General features: G+C 42.4%; 1 protein-coding gene across 22 annotated transcripts in view; it reads left to right on the top strand.

Annotated features, from left to right (window-relative positions):
• The window catches only part of ARMH3 (armadillo like helical domain containing 3), a 222,162-nt gene that overhangs the window by 41,791 nt on the left and 158,709 nt on the right, over window positions 1–21,662 (top strand). For 13 of the 22 annotated variants that reach the window (XM_074002574.1, XM_074002568.1, XM_074002572.1 and 10 more), the window contains 7 exons: window positions 2,757–2,813; window positions 3,908–3,951; window positions 5,624–5,684; window positions 7,368–7,414; window positions 7,941–8,016; window positions 10,811–10,904; window positions 15,969–16,070. In XM_074002574.1, coding sequence (XP_073858675.1) covers window positions 2,757–2,813; window positions 3,908–3,951; window positions 5,624–5,684; window positions 7,368–7,414; window positions 7,941–8,016; window positions 10,811–10,904; window positions 15,969–16,070 — 481 coding nt within the window. Of the gene's footprint in view, window positions 1–2,756; window positions 2,814–3,907; window positions 3,952–5,623; window positions 5,685–7,367; window positions 7,415–7,940; window positions 8,017–10,810; window positions 10,905–13,278; window positions 13,397–15,968; window positions 16,071–21,662 lie in introns of all 22 variants that reach the window. The other 9 variants (XR_012418158.1, XR_012418159.1, XR_012418156.1 and 6 more) reach the window with 3 other exon arrangements.

The raw sequence follows: 21,662 nt of genomic DNA, 5'->3' as shown, positions 1-21,662 counted from the left end.
GTAGATTTCCTCCAGTTTTAAAAAGTGATCAGTACAACAGGGGTATAGTTTAAATAATAGGCCTCTGGTAAAATAGAAATTTTCACAACATTAAGATCCTAGCTTTCTAGGCTGGCCAAGTCTCCTGAGATGAAGTGACTCAGATCCCAACTGTTTCCTCGAGCATGACATTTCTCAGAAATTACCATATTGTTTATTATGTCTAATTGCAAGTTGTTCCTTTTCTTCCCACACTGCCCTTTTTCTTAAAGAGCTTTCCTTTGAATGTGATAATAATGTAAAAGAAGAAAAAATACAGCTACCTGTATCAAATATTAAGCCTATAGCGTGTACCAGCTATTGTGCTAAGGATTTGATGTGTCTTACTTCATTTAAGCCTTATAGCAACCCCAGGAGAAGAAAATACAGGTTGCCATCTCTAATCTGAAAATCTGAAATTCAAAATGCCCCAAATCTGAAACTTTTTGAATACCAACATGACACTCAAAGGAAATGCTCATTGGAGCATTTCAGATTTTTGGATTAGGGATGCTTAACAGGTAAGTATAATGCACATATTCCAACATGTTAAAAAAATCCAAAATCATAAGTGCTTCTATCCCAAATGTTTGTTTGATTGATTGATCAAGACAGGGTCTCACTCTGTCACCCAGGCTGGAGTGCAAGGATGTGATCACAGCTCACTGCAGCCTTGACCTCCTGGACTCAAGTGATTCTCACACTTCATCCTTCCGAGTAGCTGGGACTACAGGCATGTGCCACTATGCCCGGCTAACTTTTTAAATTTTTTGTAGAGATAGGGTTTTGCCATGTTGCCCAAGCTGGTCTTGAACTCCTGGCCTCAAGTGATCCTCCCACCATGGCCTCCCAAAGTGTTAGGATTACAGGCATGAGCCACCGTGTCCAGCCCTAAAGCATTTTAGATGAGATACTCAACCTGTATCCTCATTTTACAGATGAGGAAATAGAAACTTAGCTTTATGTGCCTAATTTGCCACAATTAATAAGCAGAAGAACTAGAATGCAAATGTTTGCTTGGAAATCAGATGACCCCGATTAAAACCTAAAACAGGCTGGGTGCAGTGGCTCACGCCTATAATCCCAGCACTTTGGGAGGCCGAGGCAGGTGGGTCACCTGAGGTCAGGAGTTTGAGACCAGCCGGACCAACATGGAGAAACCCTATCTCTACTAAAAATACAAACTTAGCCGGGTGTGGTGGCATGTGCCTGTAGTCCCAGCTACTTGGGAGGCTAAGGCAGGAGAATCGCTTGAACCTGGGAGGCGGAGGTTGTGATGAGCCAAGATCGTGCGATTGCATTCCAGCCTGGGCAACAAGAGTGAAACTCCGTCTCAAAACAAAAACAAAAAAACAAAAAACTAAAACCTAAAACAGTCTTCTTTTGGGAAGATGAGTGATTAGAACTTTCAAAAATTATGCCAAGAAATAGTGGTCTGCTCTTTTTAGTATTACTGTCATCATGGCAGCATATCTAAGTCAGCCACTTTTGCTTGATTTTCTTTTCCGAGGACCCACTTGCATGGGAGCTTCCCTGAGGTCTGTAGAATCAGCAGAATTTGACTGTTGGTTGTAGGAAGAAGTGTTGAGAGCCTTCCTTCTGTCAGATCAAGTAACAAATGGAGTGGGTTTTACACCTTAAGTTGTGTTGCAGTAAACCTTATAAACATTTGGGCTGTTAGAAAGCAAAGCTGTCTCTTTCTCTGTTCCCAGTTGACATGCGAAAGATGCCCTCAGAAGCTCAGTTGAATAGGTCTGTGTGGGGAATGAGCCTTTCAGTTGAGTTTTCAAGTTTCTCAGTAATGAGTTTTTTTGGTAGCTGTAGAAACTGCCAGTCTGAGAACTATTGTTCCTTGCTTCTCCTGGATTAGAATTGGTGCCTGATCTATATGAAATCTTTCCTCATGTCCTATATGTGTAAGGAAAGGTCATTGGTTCTCATCCCCTTTGTGGGAGATGATCCAATTGCTTTATGAGTTTAAATATATGACCATTTTCTTATGCTGCCCAACTGAGATTGGGTCTGGAAAAACCTGAGAACTCTTCCAGTGCTCTAAGTGATGGGACAATCATTAAATCCCAGTGTCCTGACCAGATTGTTGTTTGGGTATTTACATCCTTTTTTTCAGTTCTCCCTGCAGCGTTATTTGGGTATCAGATCTCCATAAACGGCCTCTCTGGCTGTTAAGCAGCTGCCACCTTCCACCCCAAGGTGGCTTTGTTTTACGGGTGGGTGAATCAGTCCTTGCATATAGTTTGTGAAATGGTTAGGAAGCCTTTGGGATGAAAATATAAGTTAACAACTTATAAATATGTGCCTTATGGCAAGCTTTTATGTTCCCCAAAAGATGGCTATCCCTATGGACTTAGTAAATTATTGGTAGGGTAGGACAAAGTGAGTGTTGTGGAGCATTCACTTACTTTTTAGATGCAAGTAAGAGGGAAAGATGGTAGAAGTGGTGGACATAGGGCCTGCACTGATTCAGCCTAAGGGAAAATACAGGTAGAACAGAACTGAGGTGTGTATGTGTATTTGTGTGTACACTTGATGAATGCCCAGACACACTGAGCAATTAACTGGAAATGGGAGGAGTCAGCAGGCAATGTGGATTGGGACTGTGTATCAGGAGCATCACTGTAGAGGGCCTTATAGAGCATTTTTGTTAACACTTTAAAGATAGCTAACGGGTTTTCTTAACTAGGTCAGACTTACCTGGAGTCTCTTCTCTTATTTAACAGTCTGTGAATCCTTATATTGTGAAGCTATCTATCGTGGATGATGAGGCCACACTCAATGTGAGTATCTGGATCCTTGTGTATTGTCTTACTTATTTGCATTCAGTGGCATTACTTTCAGTGGAAAGTACATTTAGAACAGAGAGCAGAGGGCTGTTCTGTCAATTTCATCTGGTTATAGAGAGGGAATTAATATTTCTTTTTAGTGCATCAGTGCTACTGTTTTACTGTCTTCTGACTTATTATCATGGAAGGAAGATTTGAGGGAACATTTGCTTGCTAATCGTGATGAAGTGGTTATGTTTCATGTTATAGTGTGCTGAAGTTGATTATCCTGCAAAGTTAATAAATTACACATTCAAGAATAAGAAACCTTAGATGACTAAATGATGGGAGATTCCTTCTTTTAGAACTAACCAGATAGTATTTATAGCCTGACTTGGTGAAGCTGAAACATGGGGATGATCTGTATCTACTATATATATCCTTGAAAGTTTGGGAAATAATATCTGATCTCTGAATATAGGGAGGAAGGAGATGACCAGGTGTCTTGCTTTATTCCCTTTCCATCCTACCCTATTCCTTCTTTACAATTTCCTTTATGAAAAAAATGCACACATGATTCATGCTGTGGCCTTAATTGATCTTTGTGTTATGCATCAGAGGTTCTCGGGGAAGTTGATAAGTCACTTTAACATGTATTGGATGCTACTTCCCTTTACATTCCTGTGGCTTGAAAGAAAGTAGCTTATCTATGTGCACCTTCGTTTAGCATGGACTCATTGTCACTTTGCTATGGCTGTTTTTGGAGACATTTGAGGGCTTTTTGTTTGAAGATTCTAACTGGATCTTGTCTTTCAGAGTGAAAATGATCCCAGTGAAATTGTCAACAATCTGGGCCCTGGTCTGTTTCACTGCTTGATTATCCATTTTAATTGTACCTGGGAACATTAAGATAATTAGATAAGAAAAATCTTCCCAAAGAACTTCCTTTTGATGCTTTGACAGTGCCTTTCAGAATTTCTGTGCTTGTCGCCAACTTTCAGGCAGGACTTCCTGGGCTAATTAGTGTTCTTTCTGACCTAGTTCTAGCATCATCACCAACCCTCAAAGGCTGCTGTCTTATTTCACCTATGCTATCTTTTCCCTTCTAGGGAATGGGGCTTGTAATTGCTCAGGCTTTATCTGAGTACAACAGGTAAGTCCACCTTTCCAGAATGGAAGGGGGTCCGATTTTCATTTGAATTGGTTGTTCGAGTTTTGTTAGAGTTCTTGGGTGAAATTCCCTTACCTAGTCCAAGAGTATTCAGAGGTACAGGCCCTGGCAGATGTATTTGCTCTAGCTTTGCTTGATGGCCTTAGCAGGGATTGTTTTTAACACCAGGGGAAAAGTAGCCACTAGGTTAGTGTCTCTTAAGGCAATTAGGCACATTCCTTTGCAACTCTTGGTATTTTATTACAGAGCATTTTAACTAGTCTTCCAGCCACAAGTGGGCACTTCCATTTAGTCCAGTGTATCATACAAATATATAAAAAAGGCTGTGGAGACTGCTTTTTTGTCATCTTAAAAAAATATATAAAGGGAGAAAGTATATTAAGCCCTAGTTTGACAGATGTTTCTTTTTTATTGGGAATAAACCTCAACTTCCCAGAGTCCCTGTTTCTCCTGGGGGCTCCCTTCATCGATGCTTGCTTTCCCTTTTGCTGGAAGGATCTGACATTAGTGAATGGAGACCAGAAGTATCCCTAATCCTGGCAAGGGCCAGGCAGGATCTTTCATGCTCCTCTCTAGACTTTTCTCACACACAGTCGGGTATCAGAACTTCAAATCTGTCCCATCTCTCCAGAGAGTTTAGTTTACTGATTTCCTTCCTCCTCCTTTAAAAAGAAACAAGATTTTCAGTGTTTTAGCCCTAAAGTAATTTTACTGTCACACTTTTCAAGTAATAGATTGTTTAAGAAATAACTGGAGGCCGGGCGCGGTGGCTCAAGCCTGTAATCCCAGCACTTTGGGAGGCCGAGGTGGGCGGATCACGAGGTCAGGAGATCAAGACCATCCTGGCTAACACATTGAAACCCCGTCTCTACTAAAAAAAAAATACAAAAAACTAGCCAGGCGACATGGCGGGTGCCTGTAGTCCCAGCTACTTGGGAGGCTGAGGCAGGAGAATGGCGTAAGCCTGGGAGGTGGAGCATGCAGTGGGCTAAGATCCGGCCACTGCACTCCAGCCTGGGTGACAGAGCCAGACTCTGTCTCAAAAAAAAAAAAAAACCAAAAAAAAAAAAAACAAAAAGAAATAACTGGATCAGCTATATGTTAGGGCACTTTTGCAGCCTGCGTTCTAAGTCTAAGTCTCTCCCAAAGTAACCAGGCATTTTGGTACACACTACCTCAAGAGCAGACAGGTGCCTCTTAGCTTGCAGGGATTGTCGTAATGCTTGATTGTCATGATGCGTTAGTTTTCTGGAGTCAGAGAATTTTAAGAGTGCTCCACCCTGGCCGGGTGCAGTGGCTCACTCCTGTAATCCCAGCACTTTGGGAGGCCGAGGCAGGTAGATCACAAGGTCAGGAGATCGAGACCATTCTGGCTAACACGGTGAAACCCCGTCTCTACTAAAAATACAAAAAATTAGCCGGGCGTGGTGGCGGGCGCCGGATGCAGGAGGCTGAGGCAGGAGAATGGCGTGAACCTGGGAGGCCGAGCTTGTAGTGAGCCGAGATCACGCCACTACACTCCAGCCTGAGCAACAGAGTGAGACTCTGTGTCAAAAAAAAAGGGGGGAGGCTTTGCCCTGATTACCCCAAATGCCAAAGACAAAGACATACTTGATAAATAATCCTAAAGTTGAATTTAGTTCTTTTTGTTTAGGCAGTATAAAGACAAGGAAGAAGAACACCAAAGTGGTTTCTTCTCTGCTTTAACAAATATGGTAAGTCCTGCTTTTTTTTTTTTTTTCTCCTGAAAAAAACAGAAACAGTGTTGTCTGCAGGGGTGGACAAATTGGGCTTCGAAGTTCAGATATTTGAAGTGATGGCATGATGACGAGAGAGGCTGCTCAGAGCAGATTTTCTTGGGGAGTGTATTTCCTTTAGTGAATTTCTTTCTTTCTTTTTTTTTTTAATCCCCACTTTCGATGTACCTTTAGTGAGATTCAAAACCAAGTGACATAGGGGAAAGGAGAGCTTTGGTTTCTCTGGTACTTCGTTTTTCCACATTAGTTAATTAATTAATTAATTTTTTAAAGGCTAAAGAAAAGGTACACGTTAAGCTAGAATTTGCTTCCTGAAGAGTTGGCTCCGTTTGGGCACTGACCTTGTGGAACACAGTATAGTAGGGTTTGGATCTGAGTCCTCCCGTGAATGCACCTTTGCTGTCTGCCATGGCTGTTTGGTCCTCATAGCTGGTCCCAGGGTTGAGCGATTGTGCAGTAGATCTGGGCCACTCTTCTAATAGCTTAGGGTTTGGGCGTAGAGGTCTGAATTTTGGGGAAGTTATTGGTCCAGTTTACAAGACTCCAGGGCAAGGTTTCTTGGCATTTGGTACCAGATAATCTGGGGCTGATTTTGAAGACAGAAATCTAGGAGATTCTAGAATCTAGGCAGATTCAGAAAGTCTATCTTCTGGGCATTATTATCCAAGTAATCAGTTCTAGGGCAAGACAATTTTTTGGTTAATTGCAAGAAGCAGTTGCCCCCTCTCCTCCTCCACTTCTGCAATTTTTTTTCCCCCACTGCTTATGAATTGTTCCTTCTGCCTTCTCAGCCTGTTCTCAGGGAGGGGCCTGATAAACGCTTTAACTCCAAAATGTAAATGAGTAAACTCTCTCAGGGGCCAGAGAAGTATGGGTTTTGTATTGGTGTTTGATTAAATGAATTAGATACAATTATACTGCTCCCAGACATCTCTGCCTTTCAGTCAAGTTTTCAGAAAGTTTTGTACCAAACATACGAAGCTCTAGCAGCATAGGTTTGTGTATAGTTTCAAGCATAATTAAGGAAGTGGAAGAGGTATTTTTTAGGGGGAGTAGGCATCTTAGTGCCTCTGATATCATATACATTAGAGGCAGCCTACTCCATTTACTTATTCACTTGCTCTGACTAGGACACAAACTAAAGATTTTGTTATCTGAAAAATGGAGAGTTGATGTCATATAGACAGCTTTGGTCTGAAACCCAAATATTGTTCCCAAAGATAGCTCTATGTTGGCTGAAGTCAGCCTGCTTTTGTGAAGTTTTTCCTAGGTCAGTTTCTGACTTCAAATAAGCAACTTCTAGGAAAGATACAGAGTGATGAGGATGTGCAGGTTAACTGTCAGAGTGACTAAACTTACACACTGAAAAGGAGAGTTGGACAAAAGTACTAGGCTTTTTCTTTTAAGGCCCTTTTTAAGGCAAGATGATTTAGTAGGATTCTCATTATTTCATTTATTACTTATGAGTCTTTTAAGATTTTCAAAGTGGGCTGGTTTTGGTGTGTGTGACTTACGGCCCGGAGTTCCAAGTTCTCCCCAGCTGGAAGCAGCTTGTTTCTTTCACTGATGAAAGGCTTCTAGGCACAAAGCTCCTCTCATATCCTCCTGCTATAAGTCTGCAATTCCCCTTTTCTTCCACAGGTGGGCAGCATGTTCATAGCAGATGCCCATGAGAAAATCTCAGTACAGTAAGTGCCTGACATTCTTGTGCAGTGACTGGGACTTTAGTGTGGGCTATCCTGCTGGATATGAGAATGTGCAGTGTAACCTCTTGTTAATCTTTTACAGAATCATGCTTTTGTTGGTGATTTTCCAATGTTTCATGGGTTTTGAACAATAATGGACCCTTAGACATTTCTGTTTTTCATATGTATTGGGCGACAATAAGCTGACAACTGTTGCCAGCCTATCTCTGCAATGAAACAAAAGAGTGATGGGTGTCTGAGCCAGTTGAGGACTTAACTGGGTTGAGGTGGAAAAACAGAGGGAAGATAATGAAGTAGATGAGAACTGCTCCTAAGGAATTAAAGTGAAGGCCCTAACTCTTGCCTATACACTTTTGCATATGCCCAAATGGCAAGTAAAGGGGAACTTTAGAAATGCAAAGGAATTGATAATGAGGTGCTGGGGTGCAATCCAATCTTATCTTCATGGTTATATTGTTTTAACTCCCCCAGTATAAAAGCCACTCCAATTTATTCTCTTTCTCTTTAGAACCAATGAGGCCATTCTTCTGGCACTTTATGAAGCTGTTCATTTAAATCGCAACTTCATCACAGTATTAGCTCAGGTTGGTTACATTAAAAATCCCAGTGTTTTTTTTTCTCCCTAAGTTTCATACCGATTCATTCCATTGAAAAGCATATCTGTCTGTACTTGTTTAAACCCTGCTTTGCATTGGTAAGTGGTGGTAACAAGGGTTGAATCAGTTGCCTTTGTTTCGTGCTGTCCTCAACTATGTATGTTTCCATCCAGTGCTGAAATGAGTCTAATAACGTGCAAAGTTAGTTTTTTTGGACAGTTTACTGATCCTGTTAATACAAATGAGTTGTGATGACTTCATTTTGCTCACTAGAAATCCCTGGTATTATCTGCTATGTGGATTTTTATATTGGGCTTTCTGCTTTCCACACCACTATGGAATTACAACTGGAGATAAAATAGGCCAAACCACTCATCTTATTATCTCACCAATTTCCAGAGGAAAAAAATAAAAAATATCTTGGCCAGGTTAAAGTTAGCTGTTAACAGATAATGTGGTTTATATACATTGAAAGGAAGTCATAGAATACTGAGCGCCGGACCCTGCGCTGTGGTTCATGTCTGTAATCCGAGCACTTTGGGAGGCTGGGGTGGGTGGATCACAAGGTCAGGAGATTGAGACCATCCTGGCTAACATGGTGAAACTCTGTCTCTACTAAAAATACACACACACAAAAAATTAGCTGGGCGTGGTAGTGGGTGCCTGTAGTTCCAGCTGCTTGGGAGGCTGAGGCAGGAGAATGGCGTGAACCTGGGAGGCAGAGCTTGCAGTGAGCCGAGATTGCACCATTGCACTCCAGACTGGGTGACAGACTGGCCGAGGCGTGTGGATCACGAGGTCAGGAGATCGAGACCATCCTGGCTAACATGGTGAAACCCCGTCTCTACTAAAAATACAAAAAACTAGCCGGGCGTGGTGGCGGGCGCCTATAGTCCCAGCTACTTGGAGGCTGAGGCAGGAGAATGGCGTGAACCTGGGAGGCGGAGCTTGCAGTGAGCCGAGATCGCGCCACTGCACTCAAGCCTGGGTGACACAGCGCGAGACTCTGTCTCAAAAAAAAAAAAAAAAAAAAAAGAAAGCCCTTTTAAAAAATTGATGAAGTGTTTTTATCTTAAAGCCAGACTGTTTAAAATATGTATGTAGAGTTCTTTTAAGGGAAAGTTTGCTTATGCTTTTTCTCAAAGGGTAGATGTATATGGAATCTATTGATTTGAATTTTCACACAAAAATAAGGTCATGCTTAAAAAGCATCATGCTAGTTTGAGATCTGCTTCATAGAGCACTTATGAGTTTTCATGACTGATAACATAGAGACTTTAGTTATTATTTTCACTCTGTTTCTTATCTGCTCTCCAAATCCTATAACTGATTTTAAAGGAAGAGGTGAGGAAGGTAAAGTGCTGGTAAAGCTGTTAGGGAAGAAAAGGGAAGTTAAAAACAGCTGTCACTCAGCTTAATTCTCAAGAGCTGATGTGGGAGGAATGGCTAAGAAAGGTCAGGGACGGAAGAGTTATCTGTTTTGGTCCCTACTGGGTGTCTCTCTATGTCTTTGCCTCCCAATGAAGGCACACACACTTTTGTTTGTTGTGGAACAGGAAGGCCGCATCTGAATAGCTCTTTTTTTTTTTTTTTTTTGGAGACAGAGTCTCACTCTGTTGTCCAGGCTGGAGTGCAGTGGCGCGATCTCAGCTCACTGCAAGCTCCGCCTCCCAGGTTCATGCCATTCTCCTGCCTCAGCCTCCCGAGAAGCTGGGACTACAGGCGCCCACCACCACACCTGGCTAATTTTCTTTTTTTTTTGTATTTTTAGTAGAGACAGAGTTTCACCGTGTTAGCCAGGATGGTCTTGATCTCCTGACCTCATGATCCACCTGGCTCAGCCTCCCAAAAGTGCTGGGATTACAGGTGTGAGCCGCTGCACCCAGCTGAATAGTTCTTTTTATAGTACCTGGTATCCCCTTGACTCATCTACATCTACTAGTCAATTATGTGGTTATCAGAACAGCCTATTGATGTGTTTTCGGTTGATCTGATGAGATCCCAGGTCTGGATGGGATTGCAAATGTTCTCTGCTCTCTTGTAGAGTAATTCTGTATATTTGTTTACCCCAGTTTTTAATTTTTTTAATTTCTGTGGTGCCACAGGAAAACTTATGTAATGGAAACCCAGTTGCTTAAGATAAATTAGCACACAGAGCTTATTAGAGATTAGCAAGCATCAACTGTAATCAAGTACTCATGAGAACTAAATGCAGAAGTAGTCCCTCCTCAGTGAGCTTTCTTTCTTTTTTTTTTTGAGACAGAGTCTTGCTCTGTCACCAGGCTAGAGCACAGTGGCGTGATGTCGCCTCACTGCAACCTCTGCCTCCTGGAGTCAAATGATTCCCCTGCCTCGGCCTTCCGAGTAGCTGGGACTACAGGCATGCACCACCATGCCCAGCTAATTGTTTGTATTTTAGTAGAGATGGGGTTTCACCGTGTTGGCCAGGATGGTTTCGATCTCCTGACCTCGTGATCTGCCCGCCTCGGCCTCCCAAAGTGCTGGGATTATAGATGTGATCCACCGTGCCCGGCCTCAGTGAGCTTTCTAATTATGAGACTAGGGGCACAGTGGCATGCATCTGTAGTCCCACCTACTCAGGAGACTGAGGCAGGAGAGCCCTTGAGCCTAGGATTTTGAGACCAGCCTGGACAACATAGCAAGATGCTGTCTCAAAAAAAAATTATAAGGTCTGGAATACCAGTCCTTATTGGTATTAGGCACTTGATACTCAGGGAGAACTGGATTTTCTGTTTCTTACACATCTGTGTATCTTTTTCAGAGCCATCCAGAAATGGGCTTGGTGACGACCCCTGTCAGTCCTGCTCCTGCAACCCCAGTCACACCACTTGGGACTACACCACCTTCCTCTGATGGTGAGCCCACCACCACTTTGCTTTTCTTGATTAATATGATCTTAGATCTCTCAGAGTGAGCATAACTGTGCTGAACAAAGAACGTAGTTGTTAATTTTTTCCACTAAATTTGTCTGTAGTACTATCCTTCAGGCCTCCTAAATTTCCAAAGAAAACTTTGGAAAAAGACAGTCAAGTTATTTTCTCTGTAAAATAAGCTTACATAACTCTAGCTTTTACTCCTCAGGGAGTAGTTGTAGAGGCATGGAGTGCTAGACCGGAAAGGTCAGTAATGCCTGTCCTGCCACACTCTCAGGGTTCTTGTGAGGCTCAGATGAGATATTTTGTGAAAAATGCCACCTTGTGATTATAAAGCCCTGAAATGAATGTAAAATAGTAAAGTTATCTGATGTTACCATTTGATCAGTGAGGGAATTGAGGCCAGAGAAATGAAGCAGTTTGCCTAAGATCAGTGATAGTGTAGACTGATAACCCAAACATGTGAGCAGGATCTTATCTATTTTGTTTACTACTATATGCCCAGCGTAGTGCCCAGCATGGTACTTGCTTAATAAATATTCGTTGAATAAATGAATGAGAATGTGAACCTGGCATTCACTCACTGTATGTGTCTATCAGCCACTCCCAGTTGGAAATGACAGGCTTTGAGTGTATTATAATTGGGAGTTTGGTGGATATGTAAGATTTCTCTCCCTCAAAACAACAACAGTGAAAATTTCCCCTTCATAAATCTTATGGCTGGAACCTAAGAAAAAGGCAACAGAAAAGAAATTATGAATTTTTGCCAAAAACTTTGAGGTCTATTATAGGCTGAGTGTGTTTGGTGGAATATTGTAACCTAAAAACAATTTATGTTAATATTTGATGTTGTAGCTCAAAGATTGAACTTATTTTGGGTAAAGAAGTACAGGGCCGGGCGCGGTGGCTCAAGCCTGTAATCCTAGCACTTTGGGAGGCCGAGACGGGTGGATCATGAGATCAAGAGATTGAGACCATCCTGGCTAACACGGTGAAACCGCATCTCTACTAAAAAAATACAAAAAACTAGCCGGGCGAGGTGGCGGGCGCCTATAGTCCCAGCTACTCGGGAGGCTGAGGCAGGAGAATGGCGTAAACCTGGGAGGCGGAGCTTGCAGTGAGCTGAGATCCGGCCACTGTGCTCCAGCCTGGGCAACAGAGCGAGACTCCGTTTCAAAAAAAAAAAAAAGAAGTATAGACAATCCAACTTTGATCCTTTTTTTTTGCCTCCCCACTGTTTGTATGTGAAATGACCTTCTTTATTCTTTCTCTCCTTTAAGTTTTCATATACTACCTGTGGCAGTAACATTTCCAGGCAGTATAAACAGTACAGAACTATGACAGGGAGGTGCCATTGTTAGTCATATGTATGGTAGCAAATTGGATCTATTTAGAATTGAAAGCCAAATCCCAAAATATCTTTTTTTTTTTTTTTTTGAGACAGTCTTGCTCTGTCATTTAGGCTGGAGTGTGGTGGTGTGATCTTGGCTCACTGCAACCTCTGCCTCCCAGATTCAAGTGATTCTCATGCGTCAGCCTCTTGAGTAGCTGAGATTACAGGCGTGCACCACAATACCCGGCTAATTTTTGTGTGTGTTTGTTTGTTTGTTTGTTTGTTTATTTATTTATTTATTTTTGAGATGGAGTCTCACTCTGTTGCCCAGGCTGGAGTGTAGTGGCGTGATCTCAGCTCACTGCAACCTCCACCTCCCGGGTTCAAGTGATTCTCCTGCCTCAGCCTCCCTGGGACTACAGGTGCGTGCCACCACGCCCAGCTAATATTTTGTATTTTTAGTAGAGATGGGGTTTCACAGTGTTAGCCAGGATGATCTCAATCTCCTGACCTTGTGATCCATCTGCCTTGGCCTCCCAAAGTGTTAGGATTACAGGCGTGAGCCACCACACCTGGCCAATATTTGTATTTTTAGTAGAGATGGGGTTTCACCATGTTGGCCAGGCTGGTCTTGAACTCCTGACCTCAGGTGATCCACCTGCCTTGGGCTCCCAAAGTGCTGGGATTACACGCATGAGCCACCATGCCCAGCCCCAAAATATCTTACTGAGAAGGAGCACAAGTAGTAAGGATTGCCTACTTGTCTCTGTTTATTCAGGCCACAGAATAACCCAATGGAAATACTGTACTTTCTCTTTAAGAATGAAGCCTGCCCGGTTACCATGGATATCGAAAACCATATATATATATATGTATGAGTTCCATGTGATGTTGGGGTTTGGATGCTTCAGAGAACTGCCTTTCAAACTGTTCATTGTGAACACTTCCACCCACACACTTGATTATGCAGTGGCAGGATTTGTGCTTACTTACCTACAACCAGTGAGCTTTTATTTTTTCTAGTGGGAAGATCAAGTCAGCCCACTTTCAAATGACTGTCTCCCTTGACAAAAGCTGCTGGGAAGAATTATGAAGCCAAAGATCAAGGAATGACTCTTCCTTAGGAAGAAGATTTTAATTTGTGAGGGATTTTATTCTGTCTCTGTTCTATTTGTTCTTTTCCCTGTCTCCTAACTCATTTCCTTCATGGGGTTCCTAAGTATTACAACCTTGTTTTTAATTTTTGGATCTTAATTATAGTGGTATTCAGTAGCCCAGTTATATTTAAAGGTATGTCACTGGAGCCATATTTTTAAAAGCCGGCAGTTTAGCTATAACATTTGTTCTCAGCTCAGACTTTACATTTGACAACTCAGCCTTGGCATGAGAGGACTTTCTGGTAAACTAAAAATACATATACTTCTATATTTTTACATATTATGTAAGATAGTTTTCCAGTAATTGCTGCGTATGAGCAGGAAAAAAGTCCCACTTAACAGTTAGGTGCCTCCTTGTATTGGACAAAGGGATGATTATGGGTTCTGAGCTTCAGAATAGGCTGTGGTTTGAAATGACATTCTTGGGTCGTTAACCCATAACATGAATTAAAACCTTATAGTATTTCAACTTAAAAATTTGTCTTATATTAGCTCTTGGAGGCCTAACTGGGAAAATAGCCAGGGGTTGGGCATGCTGATTTCTTTTCATAAGGCTTTTTGTTGTGCTTGCTGTTTATTATGGGTTCATAATATGCAAATGTTCCTCACTGTTAATAAACGTTCTCTGCTTATATCGTAATAACTCCAGGGGGATCTGTTACGGTTATGAATACATATTATGAGTAATATTCCAAAGTCAACTGAGTCTTCATGGCTGAAAATGTAGCAGAAAGCCATAGATTCTCTAGCTTTTCTGGGCCATTATAAGACTTCTTTAACTTATATATTATGTCTTAGGCGGTGTAAAAGCACTTAACAAGAGGTCTGAGTCTAATTTAAAGTCTTAGAATTTTGGGAAACCTATATTAAGACTGTTCTGGGCTGGGAACAGTAGCTCATGCCTTAATCCCAACACTTTGGGAGGCCCAAGGTGGGTGGATTGCTTGAGGTCAGGAGTTCAAGACCAGCATGGCCAACATGGTGAAACCCCATCTCTACTAAAATACAAAAATCAGCTGAGCATGGTGATGGGCACCTGTAATCCTGGCTATTTGGGAGGCTGAGGCAGGAGAATTGCTTGAACCCAGGAGGCAGAGGTTGCAGTGAGCCGAGATGGCACCACTGCACTCCAGCCTGGGCAACAGAGCGAGACTCTATCTCAAAAAGAAAAAAAACAAAAAAACAAAAACCAAACTGTGTTCTGTATGGGTCAGCCCTGGTCATTAGAGACCAATTATCCCTCATTGTTCACTGGGACTGTGGCTCAGTTCCCAGGCTGTTCCAATCAGTAATGTTCATCTGTTTGTATTTATGTATTTATTTGTGACAGAGTCTCGCCGTGTCACCCAGGCTGGAGTGCAGTGCAGTGGCACCATGTTGGCTCACTGCAACCTCTGCCTCCCGGGTTCAAGTAATTCTCCTGCCTCAGCCTCCCTAATAGGTGGGATTATAGGCACCGGCCACAATGCCCAGCTAATTTTTGTATTTTTAGTAGAGATGGGGTTTTACCAGGTTGGCCAGGCTGACCTCGAACTCCTGACCTCAGGTGATCTGCCCAACTCGGCCTCCCAAAGTGCTGGGATTACAGGCGTGAGCCACCGTGCTTGGCCTGTTCATCTGTTTTCAGTCTACTATTCCTTTTCAGTTCCCTTTCGGGGGAAAGGGAATTCTATCACTTAATAGTGGTAGAATTTGAATATAGTTCTGCCTTAACATTTTCCCCTCTCTGTCTTGGGTACGTCCAGCCTAAAGACTTGTTCTCAAAATTCAGCAAGATTTCTCCTTGTTAGGAAGGAATCATCACTGATTTTAAGTAGGAGACCCATCAAAGTAAAACTCATTTATATTCAATACAGATTTTTCCTTTAGGTAGAAATCAAAGTACCTTTAAGAATGGCCTTAAACTCTTTGGGGGTACTTGGGGCAGGAAGTAACATACCCTTCCCAGGATGCTGGGAGAAAAAGCCCTGTTGCCGGGCGCAGTGGCTCAAGCCTGTAATCCCAGCACTTTGGGAGGCCGAGACGGGTGGATCACAAGGTCAGGAGATCGAGACCATTGTGGCTTAACACGGTGAAACCCCGTCTCTACTAAAAAAAGTACAAAAAACTAGCCAGACGAGGTGGCGGGCGCCTGTAGTCCCAGCTACTCGGGAGGCTGAGGCCAGAGAATGGCGTAAACCCAGGAGGCGGAGCTTGCAGTGAGCTGAGATCCGGCCACTGCACTCCAGCCTGGGCGACAGAGCAAGACTCCGTCTCAAAAAAAAACAAAAACAACAACAACAACAACAAAAAAAAAACAAAAAGAAAAAGCACTGTTCTTGGAGACTGGCCCTAGGTAGGAGAGCAGGTCACTGGCCTTAATTTGGGGAATAGGAAGGGGACTCTACAGGGTTAGGAAGAGTAGATAAAAGTTTTATGATGAGCACTTGGTCCTCCCTCTGTTGTGGAAAAAGCTTATTTAGTGATTTTTTTGCCTGCTGGCAAATTGGCTATGTGGGTAGAAGTGTTAGATGGAATATGTTGCAGGCTAAGTGCATTTTATCTGTTCTATTCCAGTTATAAGTTCTGTGGAACTCCCACTGGACGCAGATGTACAGACCAGTAATCTACTGATAACGTTTTTAAAGTATAGCTCAATTGTCATGCAGGACACCAAAGGTAAGCCATAGCTATTTTGGGGGCTCAGGAAGTAGAAGGTGTGGCAGGCAGCTGGCATCAAACAGCAACATTAATATTTTGAATTTTTGACAAGATGAACCCTTGGGGCCTTGTGTACTTGGTCTTCATTGGTGGAAAACAGTGATGTCTCACTGCTAGATGGCAATTAGGTGGTGTTGGGAAAACCTGAAGCTGGAGGGGAGTACTCAAAAATAGAACAGGAAAAAAATTGGTCTCTATGAAAACTAGCAAATCTTCTTAGCAGATCGTGGTAAGTAGATGCAGACTCTTATGTGTGGGAAGTGAAGGGATTAACACGCTTCAGGGAATTCCCTTTTGAGGACAGGAACTGAAAGCATCAGCTCGTGGTGAGAATTAGAGGACTGTTGTATACAGTACAGTAGGAAGAGGTGAGATTCAGAGGGACTGTGTTCTTAAACACTTAAAATAGAAGTGTCAGTACCCATCCTAGAAATGCAAGAGTGGAAGTGGGAGAGGATTGAGTGTTGGAAAAGTTTGAGGTTTTGTTGTGTGATGTCCTGTTTTTCCTCTGTTTATGATTTTGCTATGACTTTTTACTTGGTGGTAGAGTAGTGGAGTGGTTGTCCTAGGAAGGGGTTGGGAAAAGACTCAGAAAATTCTATACAGTAAATATCTTAGTTTTGTTTTTCCCCCTACTTAGCATTTCTATTTATATAGATATATGTGAGTGTTCACAATTTTTGTGTGTTTGTGTTTATTGTGTAAAGTATATATAACAAAATTTATCATCTTAACCATATTTAAATGTACTATTTAGTTGCATTACCTACTTCCATATTTTTGTACAACCATCATCACTGGCTGGGTGCGGTGGCTCATACCTGTAATCCCAGCCCTTTGGGAGGCCGAGGCGGGAGAATCACTTGAGGCCAGGAGTTCACGACCAGCCTGGCCAACATGGCAAAAGCTTGTCTGTACTAAAAATACAAAAATTAGCCGGGTGTGGTGGCATGTGCCTATAATCCTAGCTACTCGGGAGGCTGAGACAGGAGAATCACTTGAACCCGGGAGGTGGAGGTTGCAGAGAGTTGAGATCATGCCACTGCACTCCAGCTTGCATGACAGAGCGAGACTCCATCTCCAAAAAAAAAAAAAAAAAGCTGGGCGTGATGGTTCACGCCTGTAATCCCAGCACTTTGGGAGGCCAATGTGGGCGGAGATTGAGACAGTGGTGAAACTCCATCTCTACTAAAAAAAAAAATGCAAAAAAATTAGCCAGACGCAGTGGTGGCCAGCTGTAATCCCAGCTACTCGGGAGGCTGAGGCAGGAGAATGGCGTGAACCCGGGAGGCGGAGCTTGCAGTGAGCCGAGATCGCACCATTGCACTCCAGCCTGGGCGACAGAGAGAGACTCCTTCTCTAAAAAACATAAAAATAAAAAAAAAAACCCATCATCATCCATCTCTAGAACTTTTTCTTTTTCTTTTTTTTGAAGGCGGGATCTCAGTCTGTCACCCAGGCTGGAGTGCAGTGGTGGTGTGATTTCAGCTCACTGCAGCCTCGACTTCCTGGGCTCAGGCAATTCTCCCACCTCAGCCTCCTGAGTAGCTGGGACTACAGGTGTGCACCACCATACCTGGATAATTTTTTTGTGCGTGTGTATTTTTTGTAGATACGGGGTTTTGCCGTGTTGCCAGGCTGGTCTTGAACTCCTGGGCTCAAGTCATCTGCCCACCTTGGCCTCCCAAAGTACTGGGATAACAGGTGTGAGCCACCGTACCTGGCTTCAGAACTTTTTCATCTTATCAAATGGAAACTCTGTACCCATTAAACACTAACACTCCATTTTCCCCTTGCCCCAAGGCCTGGCAGCCACCATTCTGCTTTCTGCCTGTATAAATTTGACTACTCTAGGAACCTGATATAAGTGGAATATATCCCAGTTTTAGGATTGCCTGGAAGTAAGCCTTTGATTTCATGATGACACTGAGCTAGCATTTTTTCCCCCATTTTTTGTAATGAAAAAATTCTAGTATACAGAAGTTGAAAATAATTATGAAGTGATTTACCTATATACTCATTAACATTTTGCCATACTTGGTTTGCACTTAAATTTCTTTCTGTGTATCGTTGTTGTTAATTTGTCTGAATCATTTTATTTTATTTTATTTTATTTTTTTTGAGACAGAGTCTTGCTCCGTTGCCTAGGCTAGAAGGGAATCGCAGCCAAGGCTCACTGCAACCTCTGCCTCCTAAGTTCAAGCCATTCTCCTGCCTCAGCCTCTGGAGTAGCTGGGACTACAGGCACGTGGCATCACACCTGGCTAATTTTTATATTTTTGGTGGAGACAAGGTTTCACCATGTTGACCAGGCTGGTCTCAAACCCCTGACCTTGTGATCCGCCCACCTCGGCCTCCCAAAGTGCTGGGATTACAGGCATGAACCATCACACCCGGCCTGGTTGAATTATTTTAAATGAAGTTGCAGACATCATAACTCTGCTTTACACATAAGTCCTTTAACTTATATTGAAGACATTTTCCTAGATATCCAGAATACCATTATTATATCTGAGAAAGTCAACAGTAATTCTCTAATATCATGTAATATTTAGTCCCTGTTTCAATATCCCCATTTGTCCCCAGAATGCTTGCTTTTTTGGGGCAGAAAGCTAGCATTTTAATGAACATTTTTATTAGCATTTCTTTTGGTACCTACAGGTTGATCCCGTGGGCTTCTTCTATTTAAAAGGATTTTTTGGCCAGGCGCTGTGGCTCATGCCTGTAATTCCAGCACTTTGGGAGGCCTAGGCTGGAGGATCACCTGAGGTCAGGACTTTGAGACCAGCCTGGCCAACATGGTGAAACCCTGTCTCTACTAAAAATACAAAAATCAGCCAAGCATGGTGGTGGGCGCCTGTAATCTCAGCTGCTTGGGAGACTGAGGCATGAGAATCGCTTGAATGCGGGAGGCGGAGGTTGCAGTGAGCCAAAATCACGCCACTGCACTCTAGCCTGGGCGACAAGGGCAAAACTGTCTCCAAAAAAAAAAAAAAGAATTTTTTTCCTAATTACAAAAATAATTGAAATATTCTTATTAAAAATTAAAACATTCTAGCAATAGTTAACTTAGAAAGTGAAAGTTCTTTGTAATTTAAACTCTCCAGAGTTAATCACTCTTAACAATTTGGCATAGATTCTTCCTTTTTAAGACTTCTTTATAGGCCGGGCGCGGTGGCTCAAGCCTGTAATCCCAGCACTTTGGGAGGCCGAGACGGGCGGATCACGAGGTCAGGAGATCGAGACCATCCTGGCTAACACGGTGAAACCCCTTCTCTACTAAAAAATACAAAAAACTAGCCGGGCGAGGTGGCGGGCGCCTGTAGTCCCAGCTACTTGGGAGGCTGAGGCAGGAGAACGGGCGTGAACCCGGGAGGCGGAGCTTGCAGTGAGCTGAGATCTGGCCACTGCACTCCAGCCTGGGCGACAGAGTGGGACTCCGTCTCAAAAAAAAAAAAAAAAAAAAAGACTTCTTTATAATAATCTTTAAATCCTTTTTAGGAACTAACTGTTCAGTAGTTTATATTTGGGTTCTTAAATTATGGTCTGCAGATGAACTTCAGATTCCCAAATAACCAAAAAACCAGTTCCACTTTAGAAGCAAAATTGCTGAAATACTATGGTTTTTGCCACTTTACTTTCTGTGAAGAGAGATTAATGCCTTGTAGGTGGTTTAAGATTCCCTTAGGCATTAAGTATACTCTAGAAGGCTCTTATTTGCCAAGTGAGGTAGGTAGGTTTCTGGTTGGAGAGTTTTCGGGAGTTTCAGAATGGAGCTGAAAGGCAAGAACTGCATAGTAGGAAAAGACCAGGATTCAGAGGCTTTTAGAGTAAGAAAGAAACATTGGTAGACAGAGATAGGAGAGCTCAATGATAAGTATGGAAAATGAAGAATTGCCAGAGCAGAAAGGAGCCTGAGTGGGCAGAGTCTAAGATATGTTACACTCAGACATGTTGTATTAGCTCTGGGAGATTTCTGCCTTGCAAACTTAGACTTTTTTCTTCCTTTATGTCTTGCGAGTGTTCTCTTTCGAGAGAGAGAGCTGTATCAGGGATGAGATAGATGTAAGTAGTCCATGTCACTAACTCCTAACATAAAGCAATCCATTGGGAGCTGCAGAGATAGCTGAACCTCTGAGACTTGGCAAGTGAGATCTGGCAAGCAAGGATAACAAGACTTGTATGTCACTTTCTTGAAGCCATTGCTTCTTTATGGAAATGGTAACCTCTTTCTTTCTCAGAAGTATTGCAGCAAGCACAGAATAGAGAAACTGCATGGATGTGACCTAGAAAATGAACTTTTAGCTTTGCCTGATATAACACAGTGAACTGAGGCCCTTGGAACTCATTTTTAGCTTTAGTGATTATATAAGCCTCTTTGTCCTGGTCACTTGCCATCCATAAAATGGAAGACAAAATTAAAGGCTGATTAATTGCACAATGAGTGGTCTTTGCCAACAGGCAGCCTAAATATGGCAAAGGGCAAGGTTAGGAATGAAGAGTTAATTTCAAAAATGACTCCTGTGTGGCTTTATTGGTCCAGCTTTCTTCCTGCCTCAGCCCCTGACCTGCTGCATGCCTTGGCTAGCTCATTATGTTTTTAGCAGCAATAGAAGCAACTTTTTCTTGGCTCTGCTTCCACCCCCCCACCAGGATATTATCTTTTTCTTTTTCATTATATATTTATCATTTAAACTCCAAAAGATACTTTTAATAGATATGTATAAGGTATAAAGTTTATAATAACTATAATAGCATAATTTATAAAGTATAATAATAAAATGAACATATGTGAACCTAACACCCAACTTAAATGAAACAACATTAATGCTGTTGAAGCTACCTGTGCATCCCCTCCCTAATCACTTCTCTCCTCTCCATTCTCCAGAATATTTTATTTATATATTGTATTTATCATTCCCTTGATTTTGTTTGTTTGTTTGTTTTTTGAGACAGAGTCTCACTCTGTCGCTCAGGCTGAGGTGCAGTGGCACGATCTTCTCGGCTCACTGCAACCTCTGCCTCCCATATTCAAGCAATTCTCCTGCCTCAGCCTCCTGAGTAGCTGGGATTTCAGGTGCACGCCACCACGTCTGGCTGATTTTTGTATTTTTAGTAGAGATGGGGTTTCACTATGTTGGCCGAGCTTGTCTCCAACTCCTGACCTCAGGTTATCCTCCCACTTCAGCCTCCCAAAGTGCTGGGATTACAGATGTGAGCCACCAAGCCTGGCCGCTATTGCTGTGGGTTTCCCCCTGGTTTTAAAGCCTTTATTCCTTGGAATTTTTCTGACTTTGGTGGTGTCACCTTAAAGAAGCTTCTGCTCAACCTTTACAGGAGATACTAGGCAAAAAACTGTAAAAACCATGTATATCTATGCATAGACTTAAAGTTTATTCACCAAAGTCTTAACAGTTATAGCATTTGGGTGGTATGATTAAATTTGGTTTTTATTGTTTTGTGTGTGTATGCTTTTTTTGAGTTTAAAAGACTGTCTATAATGAAATATGCCTTAGTTTTGTATTCATAAACACTTTAATTTAAAAATTA

The sequence above is a fragment of the Macaca fascicularis genome, chromosome 9 (genome assembly GCF_037993035.2).
Source record: "Macaca fascicularis isolate 582-1 chromosome 9, T2T-MFA8v1.1".
NCBI classification, from domain to species: domain Eukaryota; kingdom Metazoa; phylum Chordata; class Mammalia; order Primates; family Cercopithecidae; genus Macaca; species Macaca fascicularis.
This window is presented reverse-complemented; position numbering and strand designations above follow the sequence as displayed.